At 46.2% G+C, this 25,580-nt stretch overlaps 1 protein-coding gene across 4 annotated transcripts in view; it reads left to right on the top strand.

Moving 5' to 3' along the window:
* The window catches only part of ULK2 (unc-51 like autophagy activating kinase 2), a 194,424-nt gene that overhangs the window by 79,118 nt on the left and 89,726 nt on the right, over positions 1-25,580 (top strand). For all 4 annotated transcript variants that reach the window (XM_063954005.1, XM_063954004.1, XM_063954007.1 and 1 more), the window contains 4 exons: positions 5,393-5,466; positions 10,022-10,123; positions 11,889-11,947; positions 25,112-25,194. In XM_063954005.1, the coding sequence (XP_063810075.1) occupies positions 5,393-5,466; positions 10,022-10,123; positions 11,889-11,947; positions 25,112-25,194 (318 nt within the window). The remainder of the gene's footprint in view (positions 1-5,392; positions 5,467-10,021; positions 10,124-11,888; positions 11,948-25,111; positions 25,195-25,580) is intronic.

Genomic DNA, 25,580 nt, shown 5'->3' with positions numbered 1-25,580 from the left:
TGAGGGTGCAGGGCGCTGGGAGGGGGGCGCCCTGGGAGGCAAATGAAAACCTTTTTTGGCTAAAAATACCTCACATATAGCCTCCGGGGGCTATATGGAGATATTTAACCCCTGCCAGAATCCGTTAAGAGCGGGAGACGAGGCCGCCGAAAAAGGGGCGGGGCCTATCTCCTCGGCACACGGCGCCATTTTCCCTCACAGAAAGGCTGGAGGGAAGGCTCCCAGGCTCTCCCCTGCACTGCACTACAGAAACAGGGTTAAAACAGAGAGGGGGGGCACTAATTTGGCGTTAGAAATATATAAAAAAGATGCTATAAGGGAAAACACTTATATAAGGTTGTCCCTATATAATTATAGCGTTTTTGGTGTGTGCTGGCAAACTCTCCCTCTGTCTCTCCAAAGGGCTAGTAGGTCCTGTCCTCTATCAGAGCATTCCCTGTGTGTGTGCTGTGTGTCGGTACGTGTGTGTCGACATGTATGAGGACGATGTTGGTGAGGAGGCGGAGCAATTGCCTGTAATGGTGATGTCACTCTCTAGGGAGTCGACACCGGAATGGATGGCTTATTTAGGGAATTACGTGATAATGTCAACACGCGCCAAGGTCGGTTGACGTCATGAGACGGCCGACAAACAATTCGTACCGGTCCAGACGTCTCAAAAACACCGTCAGGGGTTTTAAAACGCCCGTTTACTTTAGTCGGTCGACACAGACACAGACAGGGACACTGAATCCAGTGTCGACGGTGAAAAAACAAACGTATTCCTTATTAGGGCCACACGTTAAGGGCAATGAAGGAGGTGTTACATATTTCTGATACTACAAGTACCACAAAAGAGGGTATTATGTGGGATGTGAAAAAACTACCGTAGTTTTTCCTGAATCAGATAAATTAAATGAAGTGTGTGATGATGCGTGGGTTCCCCCCGATAGAAAATATGGGCGGTATACCCTTTCCCGCCAGAAGTTAGGGCGCGTTGGGAAACACCCCTTAGGGTGGATAAGGCGCTCACACGCTTATCAGAACAAGTGGCGGTACCGTCTATAGATAGGGCCGTCCTCAAGGAGCCAGCTGACAGGAGGCTGGAAAAATATAATAAAAAGTATATACACACATACTGGTGTTATACTGCGACCAGCGATCGCCTCAGCCTGGATGTGCAGAGCTGGGGTGGCTTGGTCGGATTCCCTGACTAAAAATATTGATACCCTTGACAGGGACAGTATTTTATTGACTATAGAGCATTTAAAGGATGTATTTCTATATATGCGAGATGCACAGAGGGATATTTGCACTCTGGCATCAAGAGTAAGTGCGATGTCCATATCTGCCAGAAGATGTTTATGGACACGACAGTGGTCAGGTGATGCAGTTTCCAAACGGCAAAAAGGTGTATTGCCGTATAAAGGAAGAGGAGTTATTTGGGGTCGGTCCATCGGACCTGGTGGCCACGGCAACTGCTGGAAAATCCACCGTTTTTACCCTAAGTCACATCTCTGCAGAAAAAGACACCGTCTTTTCAGCTTCAGTCCTTTCGTCCCTATAAGAGTCATATCTGCCCAGGGATAGAGGAAAGGGAAGAAGACTGCAGCAGGCAGCCCATTCCCAGGAACAGAAGCGTTCCACCGCTTCTGACAAGCTCTCAGCATGACGCTGAGACCGTACAGGACCCCTGGATCCTACAAGTAGTATCCCAGGGGTACAGTTTGGAATGTCGAGACGTTTCCCCTGCGCAGGCTCCTGAAGTCTGCTTTACCAAGGTCTCCCTCCGACAAGGAGGCAGTATGGGAAAAAATTCACGAGCTGTATTCCCAGCAGGTGATAATTAAATTACCCCTCCTACAACAAGAAAAGGGGGTATTATTCCACACTATATTGTGGTACTGAAGCCAGAAGGCTAGGTGAGACCTATTCTAAATCTAAAAAAATTTGAACACTTACAAAGGTTCAAATCAAGATGGAGTCACTCAGAGCAGTGATAACGAACCGGGAAGAAGGGGACTATCTGGTGTCCCGAGACATCAGGGATGCTTACCTCCATGTCCCAAATTTGCCCTTATCACTAAGGGTACCTCAGGTTCGTGGTACAGAACTGTCACTATCAGTTTCAGACGCTGCCGTTTGGATTGTCTACGGCACCCCGGGTCTTTACCAAGGTAATGGCCGAAATGATGGTTCTTCTTTGAAGAAAAGGCGTCTTAATTATCCCTTACTTGGACGATCTCCTGATAAGGGCAAAGTCCAGGGAACAGTTGGAGGTCGGAGTAGCACTATCTCGGATACTGTTACAACAGCAGGGGTGGATTCTAAATATTCCAAAATCGCAGCTGATCCCGACAACAAGTCTCCTGTGCTTAGGGATGATTCTGGACACAGTCCAGAAAAAGGTGTTTCTCCCGGAAGAGAAAGCCAGGGAGTTATCCGAGCTAGTCAGGAACCTCCTAAAATCAGTGCATCATTGCACAAGGGCCATGGTAAAAAAATGGTGACTTCCTTCGAAGCAATTCCAGTCGGCAGATTTCATGCAAGAACTTTTCAGTGGGATCTGCTGGACAAATGGTCCGGATCGCATCTTCAGATGCATCAGCGGATAACCCTATATCCAAGGACAAGGGTGTCTCTCCTGTGGTGGTTACAGAGTGCTCATCTTCTAGAGGGCCGCAGATTCGGCATTCAGTTTTGGATGTTGGTGACCACGGAGGCCAGCCCGAGAGGCTGGGGAGCAGTCACACAAGGAAAAAATTTCCAGGGAGTGTGATCAAGTCTGGAGATTTTTCTCCACATAAATATAGCTAAGGGTAAATTTATAATGCTCTAAGCTTAGCAAGACCTCTGCTTCAAGGTCAGCCGGTATTGATCCAGTGGGATAAAACATCAAGGCAGTCGCCCACGTAAATAGACAGGGCGGCACAAGAAGCAGGAGGGCAGTGGCAAAAACTGCAAGGACTTTTCGCTGGGCGGAAAATCATGTGATAGCACTGTCAGCAGTGTTTCATTCCGGGAATGGAAACTGGGAAGCAGACTTCCTCAGTAGGCACGACCTCCACCCGGCAGAGTGGGAACTTCATGGGGAAGTTTTCCACATAATTGTAAACCGTTGGGAATTACCAAAGGTGGACATGATGGCGTCCCGTCTGAACAAAAAACGGGACAGGTATTGCGCCAGGTTAAGAGACCCTCAGGCAATAGCTGTGGACGTTCTGGTAACACCGTGGGTGTACCAGTCGGTGTATGTGTTCCATCCTCTGCTTTTCATACCTAAGGTACTGAGAATTATAAGACGTAGAGGAGTAAGAACTATACTCATGGCTCCGGATTGGCCAAGAAGGACTTGGTACCCGGAACTTCAAGAGATGCTCACAGAGGACTTATGGCCTCTGCCGCAAAGAAGGGACTTGTTTCAGCAAGTACCATGTCTGTTCCAAGACTTACCGCAGCTGCGTTTGACGGCATGGCGGTGGAACGCCGGATCCTAAGGGAAAAGGCATTCAGGAAGAGGTCATTCCTACCCTGGTCAAAGCCAGAAAGGAGGTGACCGCACAACATTATCACCACATGTGGCGAAAATATGTTGCGTGGTGTGAGGCCAGGAAGGCCCCACGAAGAAATTTCAACTCGGTCGATTCCTGCATTTCTTGCAAACAGGAGTGTCTATGGGCCTCAAATTGGGGTCCATTAAGGTTCAAATTTCGGCCCTGTCGATTTTTCTTCCAGAAAGAATTGGCTTCAGTTCCTGAAGTCCAGAAGTTTGTCAAGGGAGTATTGCATATACAACCCCCTTTTGTGCCTCCAGTGGCACTGTGGGATCTCAACGTAGTTCTGGGATTCCTCAAAACACATTGGTTTAAAACCAGTCAAATCTGTGGATTTGAAGCATCTCACATGAAAAGTGAACATGCTCTTGGACCTGGCCTGGACCAGGCGAGTGTCAAATTGGTGGTTTTTTTCTCAAAAAAGCCCATATCTGTTTGTCCATTCGGACAGGGCAGAGCTGCGGACTCGTCCCCAGTTCTCTCCCTAAGGTGGTGTCAGTGTTTCACCTGAACCAGCTTATTGTGGTGTCTTGCGCCTACTAGGGACTTGGAGGACTCCAAGTTGCTAGATGTGGTCAGGGCCCTGAAAATATAGGTTCCAGGACGGCTGGAGTCAGGAAAACTGACTTGCTGTTATCCTGTATGCACCCAACAAACTGGGTGCTCTTGCTTTTAAGCAGACTTTTGCTAGTTGGATGTGTAATACAATTCAGCTTGCACATTCTGTGGCAGGCCTGCCACAGCCAAAATATGTAAATGCCCATTCCACAAGGAAGGTGGGCTCATCTTGGGCGGCTGCCCGAGGGGTCTCGGCTTTACAACTTTGCCGAGCGGCTATTTAGTCAGGGGCAAACACGTTTGTAAAATCCTACAAATTTGATACCCTGGCTAAGGAGGACCTGGAGTTCTCTCATTCGGTGCTGCAGAGTCATCCGCACTCTCCCGCCCGTTTGGGAGCTTTGGTATAATCCCCATGGTCCTTTCAGGAACCCCAGCATCCACTAGGACGATAGAGAAAATAAGAATTTACTTACCGATAATTCTATTTCTCGGAGTCCGTAGTGGATGCTGGGCGCCCATCCCAAGTGCGGATTATCTGCATTACTTGTACATAGTTACAAAAATCGGGTTATTATTGTTGTGAGCCATCTTTTCAGAGGCTCCGCTGTTATCATACTGTTAACTGGGTTCAGATCACAGGTTGTACAGTGTGATTGGTGTGGCTGGTATGAGTCTTACCCGGGATTCATAAATCCTTCCTTATTGTGTACGCTCGTCCGGGCACAGTACCTAACTGAGGCTTGGAGGAGGGTCATAGGGGGAGGAGCCAGTGCACACCACCTGATCCTAAAGCTTTACTTTTTGTGCCCTGTCTCCTGCGGAGCCGCTATTCCCCATGGTCCTTTCAGGAACCCCAGCATCCACTACGGACTCCGAGAAATAGAATTATCGGTAAGTAAATTCTTATTTTTGTTTTTTTTTAAATTTAACATAGTTTAAAAAGTATTCTTTTAAATATTATATTATGCACATCTGCAGAACATACCTCCTTGTGGAAGACTGGGTCACACAGTGGGGCGGCGTGGTTGCATGTGATATGACCGTGCCAGTTAAGTGCTTAAGGTTTGCTCCGCGTTTTAAATGACCTTAGTAGACCATACAGTAGCAAAAATTGTAATTGTCAACCCTTTGTACACCCATAATGCTCAGCTTCTCCTGTTGTACTTGATTTTTCTTGGGTCCAAAATTTCTGCTGCATGAATAAATTGTGATTTTCATTTTAAAGCCAACCGTTAATTCTGATGTATTTGAAACATACACATATTGTTGTTGTTTTATTTTTCCTTTCTATATTTCAGCGGACTTTGGCTTTGCACGTTATTTGCAAAGCAACATGATGGCTGCAACGTTGTGTGGATCCCCGATGTACATGGTGAGTGACATTCCTTAATTACGGACGTAAATTAAGATACTTTGCTATATGTTGCACTGCATCTGGTATGTTGGAACCAATGGTCTGTATGGTGGGGAAAGATGCAATATAGATGATTTACCAGTCAAGAGGTAATTAAGAGGCTGAGCAGAAACTTAAGTTTTATGTATGATTCTAATATATTCCTTTACTTAGATGGATGTACAAAAAAAAGATGAGGAAATGGAGACAAAGGGACAAAGACTGAGTAAAAAAGGGAGAGTAAAGCTGAAGAACGAGTAGACAGTTAGTGGGAGTGGAAGCTTATGTAAGTTGGAGTGGAAAAGGTTGAATGTAATAGTGTTAATAGACAAAGTAAAATGGAAGCAAAAGGAGAAGCCTAAGCTCAAGTATGGCTATCATTAAAACCTGAACTGCCGGTGTGCCCTGAGGACCGTGGTTGGGGAAACCCTGCTGTAGACGTTTATTGGGTCAGGGTGTGGTTCTAGATGGACAAATAGGTTTGAAGATTTGAGTGTAATAATTATACTGGATTAATAGAGTTACAAATGAACAGGCAGCAGAGTGAATTGCTTAAATTTGGTTGGTAGAGAACCAGATTGATCTCGGTTATAAGAAGTGTTGGGGATTATGGTTTGCAGGGTGGGAGGAGCAGGTGGATAGAAGTTTGAAACTAGGGGTATGATTTATAATGGCTAACAGTGCTATTTCATGTAGGTAAATGTCAGTGGGATTTACATTGGAGGAGATGGTTATAGACAAGTTTTACTGAATAATGCAGATCACTAAGGAAGTGATAGGTCATTTAAATAATGCTAGTAATAAGAGTGGAAAAAAACGTTACAAGTAGAATATATAAAAAAGTGAACTGCTAAATATACAGGCAAAAAATTGTAAAGATAAAATATATAAAAGGATGAAAATGAAAAAAATATTTATAAGAAATATGTAAAAAAATAATAATCCAGAATTAAGTTAAGGGGCATACACACGGTGCGATTCTGCCTATGTCGCAGATTTGCACTATGCAATTTCCCTTGATCACCCTAGAGCCAAAATCCACTGATATTGACTATACACACTGCGGTTTTGGCTCAGGGGGATTTTTGCTATGGTCAGTTTTCACTGTACAATGTACTAGATTGTACACTCTATAGTCAAAATTGACCTGCCTGCACAGTCTATTTTTACTTGCAAGGCCGACCCCACGGGAGCGCACATCTGCATCCCAAGCTGTATACACACAGTGCGATATGCACTATGTCTACTACTGATATAGACTATATTGTCCATGGGGGTAATTCGGACCTGATTGCTTGCTAGCTGTTTTTTGCAGTCCTGCATTCGCTTAGTCGCCGCCCACCGGGGAGTGTATTTTAGCTGTGCAAGTGTGTGATCGCATGTGCAGCCGAGCGGTACAAAAAGATCTCGTGCACTTTCTGAGTAGCCCAGGACTTACTGAGCCGATGCCATCACTTCAGCCTGTCTGGGACCGGAATTGACGTCAGACACCCGCCCTGCAAACGCTTGGGAATGCCTGCGTTTTTCCAACCACTCCCTGAAAACAGTCAGTTGACACCCACAAACGCCTTCTTCCTGTCAATCACCTTGTGATCGCCTGTGCAAATGGATTCTTCACACAAACCCATCGCTGAGCGCCGATCCGCGTTGTACCCGTGTGGCGCGCCTGCGCATTGTGGCACATACACAGTTCTGACCTGATAGCAATGCTGCAAAAAAAGCTAGCGAGCAATCCGGTCTGAATTACCCCCTGGATCGGTAGTTAAAATTCCACCGTGCGTATGCTTAAGATAGATCAAACTAGGGTGGGTAATGTCCCAAACACGTTTCACCACAGATAATGGGCTTGCTCTCTTCTTGTGATCTGTATTGCAACTTCACCTTACAGCAACCATAGAGGCCCCAGCTCATGTTCTGTAAATTGATTTATGTGGTGAAGATACCACACACCTTGCTCCAAGATGACAACAGCTGATTGAAATTCATGTATCTAATGAATGTGTTTGTTACTAAGCAATATTTAACGTTTAAATTAAAATAATTGATGTTCTTCTATCCTACCCACCAAGAATGCTAGTGTGAAAGCCTGTATTATTCCACACTGGGATGCACTCAATTTACCGACAATCAAAATCCGGACTGTCAAAATGCCGACAACAATTGACCGACTGTCAAAATACCGACATTTAAAATACTGACAAGGTCAAAATACCAACATGTAAAATGTCGACAGGTCAAAATGCCGACATGAGTTTTTCATTGAAACTCGCATGTTCATACTTTACCATCCCAGTGGACCTGGAGGGGGAATATAATAGTGTGCCAAGTGCAGCGAGGCACCGTGCCCGAAGCATGGCGAGCGCGGCGGTACACTTATATGGTGTCCATGTCGACCTATGTCGGCATACACAAAAAATGAAAGGGAAAAACTTCTGTCGGCATTTTGACCTGTCGGCATTTTACATGACGGTATTTTGTCCATGTCGGGATTTTGACTGTCGGTCAATTGCTGTCGGGATTTCGACTGTCGGGATTTTGATTGTAGGTATTTCATACTGACCCCCCCACACTAATGTACAGGACACACACTGTCCTAAATAGTCTGTATGTTTAGGTATATATGGCATCATGCTTGACTGCTGTATTGTGGTTTTGTAGTATAAAGTTGAACTAAGAGTTACAGTATGTTTGTGATCAGCTAAGAAAGTATACATTTTGTGCAAGTGCTAAACGGTAAGCAAGTCTTCAAAAAATATAATGCAAGATATGCAGGATCAGAGAAGGCAAACGATCTACTGTAGGGACATTCCTTTGTGTAGCCATTCATGGGACAGTCACAACATTGTCTTGTGTTTGTTTGACCACTTTCCTCTGCTAACTTCAGTGTCACAATGGATACACTGTGACATGTAATACTTCTACAGAGAACTGCATGAGCTTTATGATTAGGGTCACTATGACCTGTCTGATGGTAACGGGTTACCTCACATAAGATTGATTGCTATATTCTCAGAATCCTGTTATCAAAGAACACAGGGTTTATATACAGAACATTGTATGGTAATGTTTCTATAAACCTTGATGGCAGCTTTAATTCACTGAATCACTGCGTGTTAAGCCCCAGAGGGTGCACTTAACGCTTATCTATTTTTCCTCTCATCCTCAGGAGCTGCAAGGAAAAATATGCATTAAATTCACTCTGAGGGACTTGTAGCGCAGGGTAACCCATAGATTTTGGGTACTTAACCTAGAATCATTGGTTAATGCGCATTAGCTGCGGATTTACCCCATAGCTAAATGGCCTGACATTTGAATAGCTATGGGCATTAAACTCCGAGCTTTCCACTGTGAGCTTATTTGACAAACATCTAGTATCTGGTACATGAATTTGCACCACAGATGTCTTAATGCTGTATATACTGTTCCTCTCTAAATTTCATATTTCTACTCACAAACGCTACATTTCAACAAAAAGTACTTGGTAGGCTACAAATAATTTATAAATGGTTTGTTTTATTGTGTAAGGGACTGTGTATAGTGGAGGAGGAATGGGAAGAGTCTAGGGTGATAAAATGTTGTCATAATCATAGAATCTCTACTTTGGCCATGGAAAAGAGCTGATGAGTGGTTTGTCACTGCTTTCATGGTATACATTGACCTGCCCAGTTATTTACTCTTGAATTAAGTCATATACCTAATCCCCTGAGCTACTCAAAGCAAAACGTTCAGTAATCTGTTGGTCACATCGCTTTCTATGCCACCATACCAAAGACCATGTAAATGACTGATCAAGCTAGTTACTTCCAGGTAATTGGGATTACTCTGCTTCTCATAATTCATATAGATTGCACATAGTGGGAAAAAAATATGAAGATACGAATTATGGTTTAAAATCTGGCAATAAACCCATTATTTGTCCTTAAACTGAGCTAACACTATTCTTGGACTCTCCTGAATTCAGTTGAATGTTTTGGATTTTGCTCTATCTGTATATGTTTTTTGTGGCGTTTACATTTGCTCATAGTATAGTACTCTTTCCTTAGCAGTTTCTTTTTTGTATTATTTAATCTCCTGTTTGTTTCTCCTGTTGTTGTGTTGCCTTTTTATATTTACCATTATCTGCCAGTGTTTCGGTTTCCTGCAGAAACATTAAAATTAAAGGGAATATCTAACTTCAAGAAAATATGGAGCACCTGACCTTTAAATTCATTTTTAATGTATAGTATTTACGTTTGACTACTGTATTAGATGCCCTTCCAAATTCTGTCACTGTGTAAATAAAGATTAGATGAATAGAGTACCCTCCCTATTTTCCATTGATGTATGCTAAGCGCCAGATCTTTCATTATGTGAAATGTGTTAAACAAATCACAACAGATTCGGTAACGAACATGTAACAACAAATTTAAAGAAGCGTTACACTAGAACTATTTTTCTGAAGCAAATAATAAGAGATTTACTTGTTTCTGTATGTGTGGATGCCTAATGGCAATTTGATCTATATACAAACAGTGCGGTCTGCTTTGCATTCCAGGCTCCGGAGGTTATCATGTCGCAGCACTATGACGCAAAGGCAGACCTGTGGAGCATAGGCACTGTCATCTATCAGTGTCTGGTTGGCAAGCCTCCTTTCCAGGTAACTGTCATCCTCCTTATGGCTACATTTATTTTATGTGGGTAGTTCACTTCCTATGGAAGCAAGAACGTACATAGGGATCTCTGTATCAATTGACGTCTTCTCTACATACAGCATAATCGTTACTGTAATGTAAATATATCTTTTGTGTCTTGCAATATAAAGTATATTTTACATGGCAGATGTGAAACCTTTCTACTAGCAGAGCTCGCAGTTTAGTATAAATTGAGAATACCGTTTACAGGAGCCTCAGATAATGTAGTCCTATTTCTCAGATACCAGCGGTTTATCAGTGACACAATTTAACAGGAAATCCTAAAATTATTAGAATGGATGAGCCCGTTAGAGATGCTTATAATTCCACAGCATTGTGCAGATGACCACGGAATGCTAATTGACTTTATCATATTGTGTTTCAATGGATTTTATGCTTTCACCACCTTGTCAGATTGCACACCATTTAAATATATTGTTAGATAGATGAAACTCCGCTGATAAATTCCTGTTGGCTTAGGTCATGATGATATATATGGTTTTCCAAGAAGCTATATCTCATAATAAATGCAATCAGATAATTACTTTTGATTACGCCATAGTCTAACGTCTTACTATAAAAATGAGCTCATTTGTTCATCTGCAGATAGTGAGACTGATATCAGTTGGGTGTAACCATTTCTTTTCTGGTGCAAAATGCACCAAACAACACTTAACAAATAGCATAACATAGGATAAAATGGTGCACTGTGTATTGCAAATATGCATAAAACATTCTCCTGCATCTATGCCTATATAGATTTGGATCCTTTATGTGCTTGAACAGGCAGTAGAGGACAATGTGCAAGCACTGTATGAGTACAGAAATGTCCCTTAGGCTGGGTACACACTTGACCATATGCACCCGATATATCGTCCGAACTGGCAGATCAGACAATATATCGTTCAAATTGTCCAGTGTGTATACAATATATCGTTAACGATGTACACTCTCGCTAATATCTTTAGTTCCAGCCTTGAAGTCTAAAGATATTCGACAAGACTACATGCACCTGGATGTGAGTGGATGCCGTCACTGTTGATATCGTTCAGTGTGTATGTCAGATATCTTTTCACTTGACGATGTCACATCTTATGCGCATTGTCAAGTGTGTACCAAGCCTTACAGAACCACAACACATTAGCATCTGCCAGGAGTCACGTCACTTGGGGGTGCACAGTCCCCAGTGCCAGTACATACTGATGATGACATTTGGCAGACTTTTCTGATTGGCTGAGATCCCTTCTTATTTATTACCAGTTATGTATATAGCGCACACATATTCCGCAGTGCTTTACAGAGAATATTTGACCATTCACATGGGAGCCATTTAACCTTCCAGTATATTTTTGGATTGTGGGAGGAAACCGGGCTTCCCAGAGGAAACCCACGCAAGTATGGGGAGAATACACAAACTCCACACAGTTAGGACCATGGTGGTAATCAAATCCATGACCTCAGGGCTGCGAGGCAGTAATGCTAACCATTACACCAACCATACTGTCTACCACTCATACTGTTAATATCACAAGTGTGTGTGCTACAGTCTCTTTGCATAGTTTATTTGGTATTTATTAAGCGGAAATCAGCAAATGTTGGCATTTCAGCAAACCGTGCCCAACTCCACATGAGCCCCATAATCTATCTTACTTTTTTTTTTTGTGGGGGGGGTTGCCGAGTTGCATGGTAGATGTTGCTTGTACCAATTGTTTACCATTTCTTTTATCATAGGCAAATAGTCCTCAGGATTTGAGACTGTTTTATGAAAAGAATAAGAACCTAGTTCCAAGGTAATTTTACTGATCTTCTTTAATGTGACACAAGTGCTTTACAGTTTCAAAACAGTGTTCGCCCAATAATTATATTTAAAGGTACTTGTTCTAAGTATTTATAGAGGGTGGCATTGAGCATAAAACACGTTACCATATGTATTTAATTCTGACAATTATTTTGCAACTTATCACATATATTTTTGTGAATGTCACTTGTATATTTTATTTGTTTCAGTGCGCTAACTAGTTTTAGCTTTGTGGTCCTTTAAGTTTTGTCGGAATTACTTGACCTTTATGGTTTCTGTAAGTAGGCGTATATCTGATTTGGGTTTGCTATCCGCTGGTTTACTAAAGGCAAATCCGCTGGGGACATTGGGGGTCATTCCGAGTTGATCGCACGCTGCAGATTTTCGCAGCACAGCGATCAGGTTACTACTGCGCATGCATATGCACACGCGCGTCGTACAGGTACAAACAGCATTGTTGCTGTGCAAGGCTTCTAGCGACAAATCCATTCGCACAACCGATCGCAAGGAGATTGACAGGAAGGGTGAGTTTATGGGTATCAACTGACCGTTTTCTGGGAGTGGAAGGGAAAACGCAGGCGTGTCCAAGCATTTGCAGGGCGGGTGTCTGACATCAATTCCGGGACCGGACAGGCTGAAGTGATCACAAGGGCTGAGTAAGTTCAGACCTACTCAGAAACTGCAAAAAACTTTTTTGTCTCGCTCGGCTGCACAAGCGTTCGCACACTTGCAAAGCGAAAATACACTCCCCTAGAGGCGGCGACTATCTGATCGCTGCTCTGCAAAAAATAGCTAGCGAGCGATCAACTTGGAATGAGGGCCATTGGGCCTAATGCAGAGTTGATCGCAGCAGCAAATTGTTAGCAGTTGAGCAAAACAAGGTGCAGTGCGGGGGGAGGGGGGGTTATGGCAGATATAACATGTGCAGAGAGAGTTAGATTTGGGCGGGGTGTGTTCAAACTGAAATTTAAATTTCAGTGTAAAAATAAAGCTGCCAGTATTTACCCTGCACAGAAACAAAATAACCCACCCAAATCTAACTCTCTCTGCACATGTTATATCTGCCCTCCCTGCAGTGCACATGGTTTTGTCCAACTGCTAACAAATTTGCTGCTGCGATCAACTCTGAATTACCCCATTGACTTTAGAATATCAGCTCACCATCATACGTAGGTATTTTTTTTTCTCTGACGTCCTAGTGGATGCTGGGAACTCCGTAAGGACCATGGGGAATAGCGGGCTCCGAAGGAGGCTGGGCACTCTAGAAAGATTTATGACTACCTGGTGTGCACTGGCTCCTCCCACTATGACCCTCCTCCAAGCCTCAGTTAGATTTTGTGCCCGACCGAGGTTGGATGCACACTAGGGGCTCTCCTGAGCCTTTAGAAAGAAAGTATAGAAATTAGGTTTTTTATTTTCAGTGAGACCTGCTGGCAACAGGCTCACTGCAGCGAGGGACTAAGGGGAGAAGAATCGAACCTGCCTGCTTGCAGCCAGCTTGGGCTTCTTAGGCTACTGGACACCATTAGCTCCAGAGGGATCGACCGCAGGCCCAGCCTTGGTGTTCGGTCCCGGAGCCGCGCCGCCGTCCCCCTTACAGAGCCAGAAGCAAGAAGAGATCCGGAAAATCGGCGGCAGAAGACATCAGTCTTCACCAAGGTAGCGCACAGCACTGCAGCTGTGCGCCATTGCTCCTCACACACACTTCACACTCCGGTCACTGAGGGTGCAGGGCGCTGGGGGGGGGGGGGGCGCCCTGAGAAGCAATAATAACACCTTGGCTGGCAAAAATACCACAATATATAGCCCCAGAGGCTATATATGTGGAAAATACCCCTGCCAGAATATAGGAAAAAGCGGGAGAATAGTCCGCGGAAAAGGGGCGGAGCTATCTCCTTCAGCACACTGGCGCCATTTTCCCCTCACAGCTCCGCTGGAAGAAAGCTCCCTGGCTCTCCCCTGCAGTCTACACTACAGAAAAGGGTAAAAAAGAGAGGGGGGGCACTAAATTTAGGCGCAGTATACATTTATATAGAAAAAGCAGCTATAGGGGACATAACTCAGTTAGTCCCTGCATTATATAGCGCTCTGGTGTGTGCTGGCATACTCTCACTCTGTCCCCCCAAAGGGCTTTTGTGGGTCCTGTCCTCTGTTAGAGCATTCCCTGTGTGTGTGCGGTGTGTCGGTACGGCTGTGTCGACATGTTTGATGAGGATAATGATGTGGAGACGGAGCAGATGCCTTTAGAAGGGATGTCACCCCCTGCGGGGCAGACACCTGAGTGGATGAGCTTATGGAAAGAAATGAGTGCACGTATAGACTCCTTACATAAGAAAATTGACGACATGCCAAATGTGGGACAGCCGACTTCTCAGCTCGTGCCTGTCCAGGCGTCTCACAGGTCATCAGGGGCTCTGAAACGCCCGCTACCTCAGATCGCAGACGCAGATGTCGACACTGATACTGACACCAGTGTCGACGACGATGAGTCTAACCTGATGCCCACTAAGGCCATTCACTGCATGATTGAGGCAATGAAAGAGGTGTTACACATTTCTGATATAAATACAGGTACCACTAAAAAGGTATTATGTTTGGGGAGAAAAAACTACCCGTAGTTTTTCCCCCATCAGATGAATTAAATGAAGTGTGTGAAGAAGCGTGGGTTTTCCCTGATAAGAAATTGGTAATTCCTAAGAAGGTACTAATGGCGTTCCCTTTCCCGCCAGAGGATAGGTCACGTTGGGAAACACCTCCTAGGGTGGATAAAGCTCTCACACGTTTGTCTAAAAAGGTGGCACTACCGTCTCCGGATACGGCCGCCCTCAAGGAACCTGCTGATAGAAAGCAGGAGGCGATCCTGAAGTCTGTATACACACACTCAGGCATTATACTTAGGCCAGCTATTGCGTCAGCATGGATGTGCAGTGCTGCCGCTGCGTGGTCAGATAAACTGTCAGAAAATATTGACACACTAGACAGAGACATGATCCTGCTAACCATAGACCATATCAAAGACTCAGTCTTATATATGAGAGATGCACAGAGTGAAATCTGCCGGCTGGCATCTAAAGTAAGTGCATTGTCCATTTCTGCTAGGAGAGGCTTATGGACTCGCCAGTGGACAGGAGATGCAGATTCTAAAAGGCACATGGAAGTTTTGCCTTATAAGGGTGAGGAATTATTTGGGGATGGTCTCTCGGACCTAGTTTCCACAGCAACGTCTGGGAAGTCAGCATTTTTACCCCATGTCCCCTCACAGCCTAAGAAGGCGCCGTTTTATCAGGTTCAGTCCTTTCGGACCCAGAAAAACAAGCGTGGAAAAGGCGGGTCTTTTCTGTCCAGAGGCAGAGGTAGGGGAAAAAGGCTGCAACAAACAGCAGGTTCCCAGGAGCAAAAGTCCTCCCCCGCTTCTTCTTCCAAGTCCGCCGCATGACGGTGGGGCTCCACAGGCGGAGCCAGGTACGGTGGGGGGCCGCCTCAAGAATTTCAGTGATCAGTGGGCTCGCTCACAGGTGGATCCCTGGATCCTTCAAATAGTATCTCAGGGGTACAAACTGGAATTCGAGGCGTCTCCACCCCACCGGTTCCTAAAATCTGCCTTGCCGATTGCTCCCTCAGACAGGGAGGCGGTGCTAGCGGCAATTCACAAGCTGTATTCCCAGCAGGTGATAATCAAGGTACCCCTACTTCAACAAGGCCGGGGTTACTATTCCACACTATTTGTGGTGCCGAAACCGGACGGTTCGGTGAGACCCATTTTAAATTTGAAATCCTTGAACACATACATAAAAAAATTCAAGTTCAAGATGGAATCGCTCAGGGCGGTTATTGCAAGCCTGGACGAGGGGATTACATGGTATCCCTGGACATCAAGGATGCTTACTTGCATGTCCCCATTTACCATCCTCACCGGGAGTACCTCAGATTTGTGGTACAGGATTGCCATTACCAATTCCAGACGCTGCCGTTTGGACTGTCCACGGCACCGAGGGTCTTTACCAAGGTTATGGCGGAAATGATGATACTCCTTCGAAAAAAGGGAGTTTTAATTATCCCGTACTTGGACGATCTCCTAATAAAGGCGATGTCCAAGGAACAGTTGTTGGTGGGAGTAGCACTATCTCAGGAAGTGCTGCACCAGCACGGCTGGATTCTGAATATCCCAAAGTCACAGCTGGTTCCGACGACACGTCTACTGTTCCTGGGTATGATTCTGGATACAGTCCAGAAAAAAGTGTTTCTCCCGGAGGAGAAAGCCAGGGAGTTGTCATCTCTAGTCAGAGACCTCCTGAAACCAAAACAGGTATCGGTGCATCACTGCACGCGGGTCCTGGGAAAGATGGTAGCTTCTTGCGAAGCAATTCCCTTCGGCAGGTTCCATGCCAGAATCTTTCAGTGGGACCTGTTGGACAAATGGTCCGGATCGCATCTTCAGATGCATCGCTTAATAACCCTGTCTCCAAGAACCAGGGTGTCTCTACTGTGGTGGCTGCAGAGTGCCCATCTTCTAGAGGGCCGCAGGTTCGGCATACAGGACTGGGTCCTGGTGACCACGGATGCCAGCCTTCGAGGCTGGGGGGCAGTCACACGGGGAAGAAACTTCCAAGGACTATGGTCGAGTCAGGAGACTTCCCTTCACATAAATATTCTGGAACTAAGGGCCATTTACAATGCCCTAAGTCAAGCAAAATCCCTGCTCCTACACCAGCCGGTGCTGATCCAGTCAGACAACATCACGGCAGTCGCCCATGTAAATCGACAGGGCGGCACAAGAAGCAGGATGGCAATGGCAGAAGCCACAAGAATTCTCCGATGGGCGGAGAATCATGTACTAGCACTGTCAGCAGTGTTCATTCCGGGAGTGGACAACTGGGAAGCAGACTTCCTCAGCAGACACGACGTCCACCCGGGAGAGTGGGGACTTCATCCAGAAGTCTTCCAGATGCTGGTAAACCGTTGGGAAAAACCACAGGTGGACATGATGGCGTCCCGCCTCAACAAAAAGTTAAAAAGATATTGCGCCAGGTCAAGGGACCCTCAGGCGATAGCTGTGGACGCTCTAGTGACACTGTGGGTGTACCAGTCGGTTTATGTGTTCCCTCCTCTGCCTCTCATACCAAAGGTATTGAGAATAATAAGAAGGCAAGGAGTAAACACAATTCTCGTGGTTCCGGATTGGCCAAGACGAGCGTGGTACCCGGAACTTCAAGAGATGATCTCAGAGGACCCGTGGCCTCTGCCGCTCAGACAAGACCTGCTACAGCAGGGGCCCTGTCTGTTCCAAGACTTACCGCGGCTGCGTTTGACGGCATGGCGGTTGAACGCCGGATCCTGAAGGAAAAGGGTATTCCGGAAGAAGTCATTCCTACGCTTATTAAAGCCAGGAAAGATGTTACGGCAAATCATTATCACCGCATATGGCGGAAATATGTTGCATGGTGCGAGGCCGAAAAGGCCCCAACAGAGAAATTTCAACTAGGTCGATTTCTGCATTTCCTGCAAGCAGGAGTGAATATGGGCCTAAAACTAGGCTCCATTAAAGTACAGATCTCGGCTCTGTCGATTTTCTTTCAAAAAGAACTAGCTTCAGTACCTGAAGTTCAGACATTTGTGAAAGGAGTGCTGCATATTCAGCCCCCGTTTGTGCCTCCTGTGGCACCTTGGGATCTCAATGTGGTGTTGAGTTTCTTAAAATCACATTGGTTTGAGCCACTAAAAACCGTGGATCTGAAATATCTCACGTGGAAAGTGGTCATGTTATTGGCCTTGGCTTCAGCCAGGCGAGTGTCAGAATTGGCGGCTTTATCATGTAAAAGCCCTTATCTGATTTTCCATATGGATAGGGCAGAATTGAGGACTCGTCCCCAGTTTCTCCCTAAGGTGGTGTCAGCGTTTCACCTGAACCAGCCTATTGTGGTGCCTGCGGCTACTAGGGATTTGGAGGACTCCAAGTTGCTAGACGTTGTCAGGGCCCTGAAAATATATGTTTCCAGGACGGCTGGAGTCAGAAAATCTGACTCGCTGTTTATCCTGTATGCACCCAACAAGCTGGGTGCTCCTGCTTCTAAGCAGTCTATTGCTCGCTGGATTTGTAGTACAATTCAGCTTGCACATTCTGTGGCAGGCCTGCCACAGCCAAAATCTGTAAATGCCCATTCCACAAGGAAGGTGGGCTCATCTTGGGCGGCTGCCCGAGGGGTCTCGGCTTTACAACTTTGCCGAGCAGCTACTTGGTCAGGGGCAAACACGTTTGCAAAATTCTACAAATTTGATACCCTGGCTGAGGAGGACCTGGAGTTCTCTCATTCGGTGCTGCAGAGTCATCCGCACTCTCCCGCCCGTTTGGGAGCTTTGGTATAATCCCCATGGTCCTTACGGAGTTCCCAGCATCCACTAGGACGTCAGAGAAAATAAGAATTTACTCACCGGTAATTCTATTTCTCGTAGTCCGTAGTGGATGCTGGGCGCCCATCCCAAGTGCGGATTGTCTGCAATACTTGTAAATAGTTATTGCTAACTAAAGGGTTATTGTTGAGCCATCTGTTGAGAGGCTCAGTTGTTTTCATACTGTCAAACTGGATATAGCATCACGAGTTGTACGGTGTGGCTGGTATGAGTCTTACCCGGGATTCAAAATCCTTCCTTATTATGTCAGCTCGTCCGGGCACAGTGTCCTAACTGAGGCTTGGAGGAGGGTCATAATGGGAGGAGCCAGTGCACACCAGGTAGTCATAAATCTTTCTAGAGTGCCCAGCCTCCTTCGGAGCCCGCTATTCCCCATGGTCCTTACGGAGTTCCCAGCATCCACTACGGACTACGAGAAATAGAATTACCGGTGAGTAAATTCTTATTTCTCTAACGTCCTAGTGGATGCTGGGGACTCCGAAAGGACCATGGGGAATAGCGGCTCCGCAGGAGACTGGGCACAAAGTAAAAGCTTTAGGACTAGCTGGTGTGCACTGGCTCCTCCCCCTATGACCCTCCTCCAAGCCTCAGTTAAGATTTTGTGCCCGAACGAGAAGAGTGCAATCTAGGTGGCTCTCCTGAGCTGCTTAGAGTAAAAGTTTAAATAGGTTTTTTATTTTCAGTGAGACCTGCTGGCAACAGGCTCACTGCATCGAGGGACTAAGGGGAGAAGAAGCGAACTCACCTGCGTGCAGAGTGGATTGGGCTTCTTAGGCTACTGGACATTAGCTCCAGAGGGACGATCACAGGCCCAGCCATGGATGGGTCCCGGAGCCGCGCCGCCGGCCCCCTTACAGATGCAAGAAGAGGTCCATAAATCGGCGGCAGAAGACTTTCCTGTCTTCATAAGGTAGCGCACAGCACTGCAGCTGTGCGCCATTGCTCTCATCACACTTCACACTTCGGTCACTGAGGGTGCAGGGCCCTCGGGGGGGGCGCCCTGGGAAGCAATGAATTTACCTTATTTGGCAAAAAATACATCACATATAGCTCCTGGGCTATATGGATGTATTTAACCCCTGCCAGTTTTCCAGAAAAAAGCGGGAGAAGAGCCCGCCGTGAAGGGGGCGGGGCCTATCTCCTCAGCACACAGCGCCATTTTTCCCACACAGCTCCGCTGGTAGGAAGGCTCCCAGAATCTCCCCTGCATCCTGCAACTACAGAAACAGGGTAAAAAAGAGAGGGGGGCACTTATTTGGCAAAATAACAGATATAAGCAGCTATAAGGGATAGACACTTATTGTAAGGTTGTCCCTATACATATATAGCGCTCTGGTGTGTGCTGGCAAACTCTCCCTCTGTCTCCCCAAGGGGCTAAGTGGGTCCTGTCCTCTATCAGAGCATTCCCTGTGTGTGTGCTGGGTGTCGGTACGTGTGTGTCGACATGTATGAGGAGGAAAATGATGTGGAGGCGGAGCAATTGCCTATAATGGTGATGTCACCCCCTAGGGAGTCGACACCTGAATGGATGGCCGTAATTAAGGAATTACGTGACAGTGTCGGCACGTTACAGAAAACTGTTGACGACATGAGACAGCCGGCAGCTCAGTTAGTGCCTGTCCAGGCGTCTCAAACACAGTCAGGGGCTATTAAACGCCCGTTACCTCAGTGGGTCGACACGGACCCAGACACAGACACTGACTCCAGTGTCGACGGTGAAGAAACAAACGTATTTTCCAGTAGGGCCACACGTTACATGATCACGGCAATGAAGGAGGTTTTGCACATCTCTGATACTGCAAGTACCACAAAAAGGGGTATTATGTGGGGTGTGAAAAAACTACCCGTAGTTTTTCCTGAATCAGATGAATTGAATGAAGTGTGTGATGAAGCGTGGGTTACCCCCGACAAAAAACTGCTAATTTCAAAAAAAATTATTGGCACTATATCCCTTTCCACCAGAGGTTAGGGCTCGTTGGGAAACACCCCCTAGGGTGGATAAGGCGCTCACACGCTTATCAAAACAAGTGGCGTTACCGTCTCCAGAAACGGCCGCCCTTAAGGAGCCAGCAGATAGGAGGCTGGAAAATATCCTTAAAAGTATATACACTCATACTGGTGTTATACTGCGACCAGCAATCGCCTCAGCCTGGATGTGCAGTGCTGGGGTGGCTTGGTCGGATTCCCTGACTGAAAATATTGATACCCTGGACAGGGACAATATATTATTGACTATAGAGCATTTAAAGGATGCATTCCTATATATGCGAGATGCACAGAGAGACATTTGCACTCTGGCATCAAGAGTAAGTGCGATGTCCATTTCTGCCAGAAGAGGATTATGGACGCGACAGTGGTCAGGGGATGCGGATTCCAAACGGCATATGGAATTATTGCCGTATAAAGGGGAGGAGTTATTTGGGGGCGGTCTATCGGACCTGGTGGCCACGGCAACGGCTGGGAAATCCACCTTTTTACCCCAAGTCACCTCGCAGTAGAAAAAGATACCGTCTTTTCAGGCTCAGTCCTTTCGTCCCCATAAGGGCAAGCGGGCAAAAGGCCACTCATATCTGCCCCGGGGCAGAGGAAGGGGAAAAAGACTGCAACAGACAGCTTCTTCCCACGAACAGAAGCCCTCCCCCGCTTCTGCCAAGTCCTCATGACGCTGGGGCCTTACAAGCGGACTCAGGCACGGTGGGGGCCCGTCTCAAGAATTTCAGCGCGCAGTGGGCTCACTCGCAAGTGGACCCATGGATCCTGCAGGTAGTATCTCAGGGGTACAAATTGGAATTCGAGACGTCTCCCCCTCGCCGGTTCCTGAAGTCTGCTTTACCAACGTCTACCCCCGACAGGGAGGCGGTATTGGAAGCCATTCACAAGCTGTATTCCCAGCAAGTGATAATCAAGGTACCCCTCCTACAACAGGGAAAGGGGTATTACTCCACGCTGTTTGTGGTACCGAAGCCGGACGGCTCGGTGAGACCCATTTTAAATCTGAAAGGCTTGAACACTTACATAAAAAGGTTCAAGTTCAAGATGGAGTCACTCAGAGCAGTGATAGCGAACCTGGAAGAAGGGGACTACATGGTGTCTCTGGACATCAAGGATGCTTACCTCCATGTCCCAATTTGCCCTTCTCACCAAGGGTACCTCAGGTTTGTGGTACAGAACTGTCACTATCAGTTTCAGACGCTGCCGTTTGGATTGTCCACGGCACCCCGGGTCTTTACCAAGGTAATGGCCGAAATGATGATTCTTCTTAGAAGAAAAGGCGTCTTAATTATCCCTTACTTGGACGATCTCCTGATAAGGGCACGGTCCAGAGAACAGTTAGAGGTCGGAGTAGCACTATCTCAAATAGTACTACGACAGCACGGATGGATTCTAAATATTCCAAAATCGCAGCTGATTCCGACGACACGTCTGCTGTTCCTAGGGATGATTCTGGACACAGTACAGAAAAAGGTGTTTCTCCCGGAAGAGAAAGCCAGGGAGTTATCCGACCTAGTCAGGAAACTCCTAAGACCAGGCCAGGTGTCAGTGCATCAGTGCACAAGGGTCCTGGGAAAGATGGTGGCTTCTTACGAAGCGATTCCATTCGGCAGATTCCACGCAAGAACTTTTCAGTTGGATCTGCTAGACAAATGGTCCGGATCGCATCTTCAAATGCATCAGCGGATAACCCTGTCTCCAAGGACAAGGGTGTCTCTCCTGTGGTGGTTACAGAGTGCTCATCTCCTAGAGGGCCGCAGATTCGGCATTCAGGATTGGGTCCTGGTGACCACGGATGCCAGCCTGAGAGGCTGGGGAGCAGTCACACAGGGAAAAAATTTCCAGGGCTTGTGGTCAAGCATGGAAACGTCACTTCACATAAATATCCTGGAACTAAGGGCCATTTACAATGCCCTAAGTCAGGCAAGGCCTCTGCTTCAGGGTCAGCCAGTATTGATCCAGTCGGACAACATCACGGCAGTCGCCCACGTAAACAGACAGGGCGGCACAAGAAGCAGGAGGGCAATGACGGAAGTGGCAAGGATTCTTCGCTGGGCGGAAAATCATGTGATAGCACTGTCAGCAGTGTTCATTCCGGGAGTGGACAACTGGGAAGCAGACTTCCTCAGCAGACACGATCTTCACCCGGGGGAGTGGGGACTTCACCCAGAAGTCTTCCACATGATTGTAAACCGTTGGGAAAAACCAAAGGTGGACATGATGGCGTCTCGCCTCAACAAAAAACTGGACAGATATTGCTCCAGGTCAAGGGACCCTCAGGCAATAGCTGTGGACGCTCTGGTAACACCGTGGGTGTACCGGTCAGTGTATGTGTTCCCTCCTCTTCCTCTCATACCAAAAGTACTGAGAATCATAAGAAGGAGAGGAGTAAAGACTATACTCGTGGCTCCGGATTGGCCAAGAAGGACTTGGTACCCGGAAATTCAAGAGATGCTCACGGAAGACCCGTGGCCTCTACCTCTAAGACAGGACCTGCTCCAGCAGGGACCATGTCTGTTCCAAGACTTACCGCGGCTGCGTTTGACGGCATGGCGGTTGAACGCCGGATCCTGAAGGAAAAAGGCATTCCGGATGAAGTCATCCCTACCCTGATCAAAGCCAGGAAGGATGTAACCGTACAACATTATCACCGTATTTGGCGTAAATATGTTGCGTGGTGCGAGGCCAGGAAGGCCCCTACGGAGGAATTTCAACTGGGTCGATTCCTGCATTTCCTGCAAACAGGACTGTCTATGGGCCTCAAATTAGGGTCCATTAAGGTTCAAATTTCGGCCCTGTCGATATTCTTCCAAAAAGAACTAGCTTCTGTTCCTGAAGTTCAGACGTTTGTCAAGGGAGTACTGCATATACAGCCTCCTTTTGTGCCTCCAGTGGCACCTTGGGATCTCAATGTAGTGTTGGGATTCCTAAAATCACATTGGTTTGAACCACTCACCACTGTGGACTTGAAATATCTCACATGGAAAGTGGTAATGCTGTTAGCCCTGGCTTCAGCCAGGCGTGTATCAGAATTGGCGGCTTTATCCTATAAAAGCCCTTACCTAATTTTTCATACGGACAGGGCAGAATTGAGGACTCGTCCTCAATTTCTCCCTAAGGTGGTTTCAGCATTTCACTTAAACCAACCTATTGTGGTGCCTGCGGCTACTAGGGACTTGGAGGATTCCAAGTTGCTGGACGTAGTCAGGGCCCTGAAAATATATGTTTCCAGGACGGCTGGAGTCAGAAAATCTGACTCGCTGTTTATCCTGTATGCACCCAACAAGCTGGGTGCTACTGCTTCTAAGCAGACGATTGCTCGTTGGATTTGTAGTACAATTCAGCTTGCACATTCTGTGGCAGGCCTGCCACAGCCAAAATCTGTAAAAGCCCATTCCACACGGAAAGTGGGCTCATCTTGGGCGGCTGCCCGAGCGGTCTCGGCTTTACAACTTTGCCGAGCAGCTACTTGGTCAGGGGCAAACACGTTTGCTAAATTCTACAAATTTGATACCCTGGCTGAGGAGGACCTGGAGTTCTCTCATTCGGTGCTGCAGAGTCATCCGCACTCTCCCGCCCGTTTGGGAGCTTTGGTATAATCCCCATGGTCCTTTCGGAGTCCCCAGCATCCACTAGGACGTTAGAGAAAATAAGAATTTACTTACCGATAATTCTATTTCTCATAGTCCGTAGTGGATGCTGGGCGCCCATCCCAAGTGCGGATTGTCTGCATTACTTGTACATAGTTATTGTTACAAAAATCGGGTTATTGTTGTTGTGAGCCATCTTTTCAGAGGCTCCTTCTGTTATCATGCTGTTAACTGGGTTCAGATCACAAGTTGTACGGTGTGATTGGTGTGGCTGGTATGAGTCTTACCCGGGATTCAAAATCCTTCCTTATTGTGTACGCTCGTCCGGGCACAGTATCCTAACTGAGGCTTGGAGGAGGGTCATAGGGGGAGGAGCCAGTGCACACCAGCTAGTCCTAAAGCTTTTACTTTGTGCCCAGTCTCCTGCGGAGCCGCTATTCCCCATGGTCCTTTCGGAGTCCCCAGCATCCACTACGGACTATGAGAAATAGAATTATCGGTAAGTAAATTCTTATTTTTTTTACCTAGAAGAATAGAAACCCCAAATTTACTAATCACTGGCTTTAGAAATCAACATTCAATGGGAAACCTGCCAAATAATAGTCCTACCTCTGGCAGGCAACTAGATGTGAAGCTCTGCAAAGATCACTATGATCTGTGCGGGCTTTGTTGTGTTGAAAATTGTTAAAAACTGTAAAATGAAAAACAGACAAAAAAAAGGGTGAGGTTCGCCCCCAAAATGACAACCAGCCTCTGTGGTCTTGAATTTGACTGTTTATAAATATGTTTTAACACAACAAAGCATTAGTATGATCTGTGCAGTGCGTTAAATCTGCCGCAGATTAATGGCGAATTCTAATTTTATTTGCAACGCAATAGGGGCTTCGTAACTGATGGACATTGGTGGCAGATTGCAAATTACAGCCATAACCAATGCTTTGTAAATGCTGTATTTTGACGGTCCAAAACGCTGGTGATCCATGGCCCATCCGATCATGGCCCATCTGATTATGAACCATGGTGATCCGATTATGGCCCATCGGTTTTGAATTAAAACCCAAACAGACTCTTAGTAAATATGCCCTGTTGAATTTTCTTTGATTTGATGTGTTAATTATTCTCCATATACCTTTTATTAGTTACAATGCTTGTATGATTTATTGCAGCATACCTACAGAAACCTCTACATATCTGTCAGACTTGCTGCTGGGACTACTTCAGAGAAACCAAAAAGACAGACTTGACTTTGGTGAGTTTGGCAGTTGGAATAGCTAATGTCATGCAGCATTTTATCCCTGTGCCCAAAGTCATTAAAGCTCCTTTATGAAAGTTCCAATGTTCTTCTGTAAGGTTATACACTATTGCACAAGTGCCAGTGTTTTTACAGATGAGTACTTGTATATGATATACAGTATATGAGGGCCAAGAAGGCAGCTTCTGCGGAATTGGATGATTTGGGTCAAAAACCAGCAGCTTATTCTACAGCAGCTCAGGGTCATCCTCATATCAATTCTTTTTAACTAGAAGCATATTAGAATTTCCAGTAGCACTGTTCTTGAAAAATATTTTTTGTCTAAATACTGTTAAAACAAATTAAAAAACATTAATCAAACACATAAGAGATGCAAGTGATAA

The sequence above is a fragment of the Pseudophryne corroboree genome, chromosome 2 (genome assembly GCF_028390025.1).
Source record: "Pseudophryne corroboree isolate aPseCor3 chromosome 2, aPseCor3.hap2, whole genome shotgun sequence".
Lineage (NCBI taxonomy): Eukaryota > Metazoa > Chordata > Amphibia > Anura > Myobatrachidae > Pseudophryne > Pseudophryne corroboree.
The sequence above is the reverse complement of the archived record's forward strand: the minus strand, read 5'-3'. Positions and strand labels throughout refer to the sequence as shown.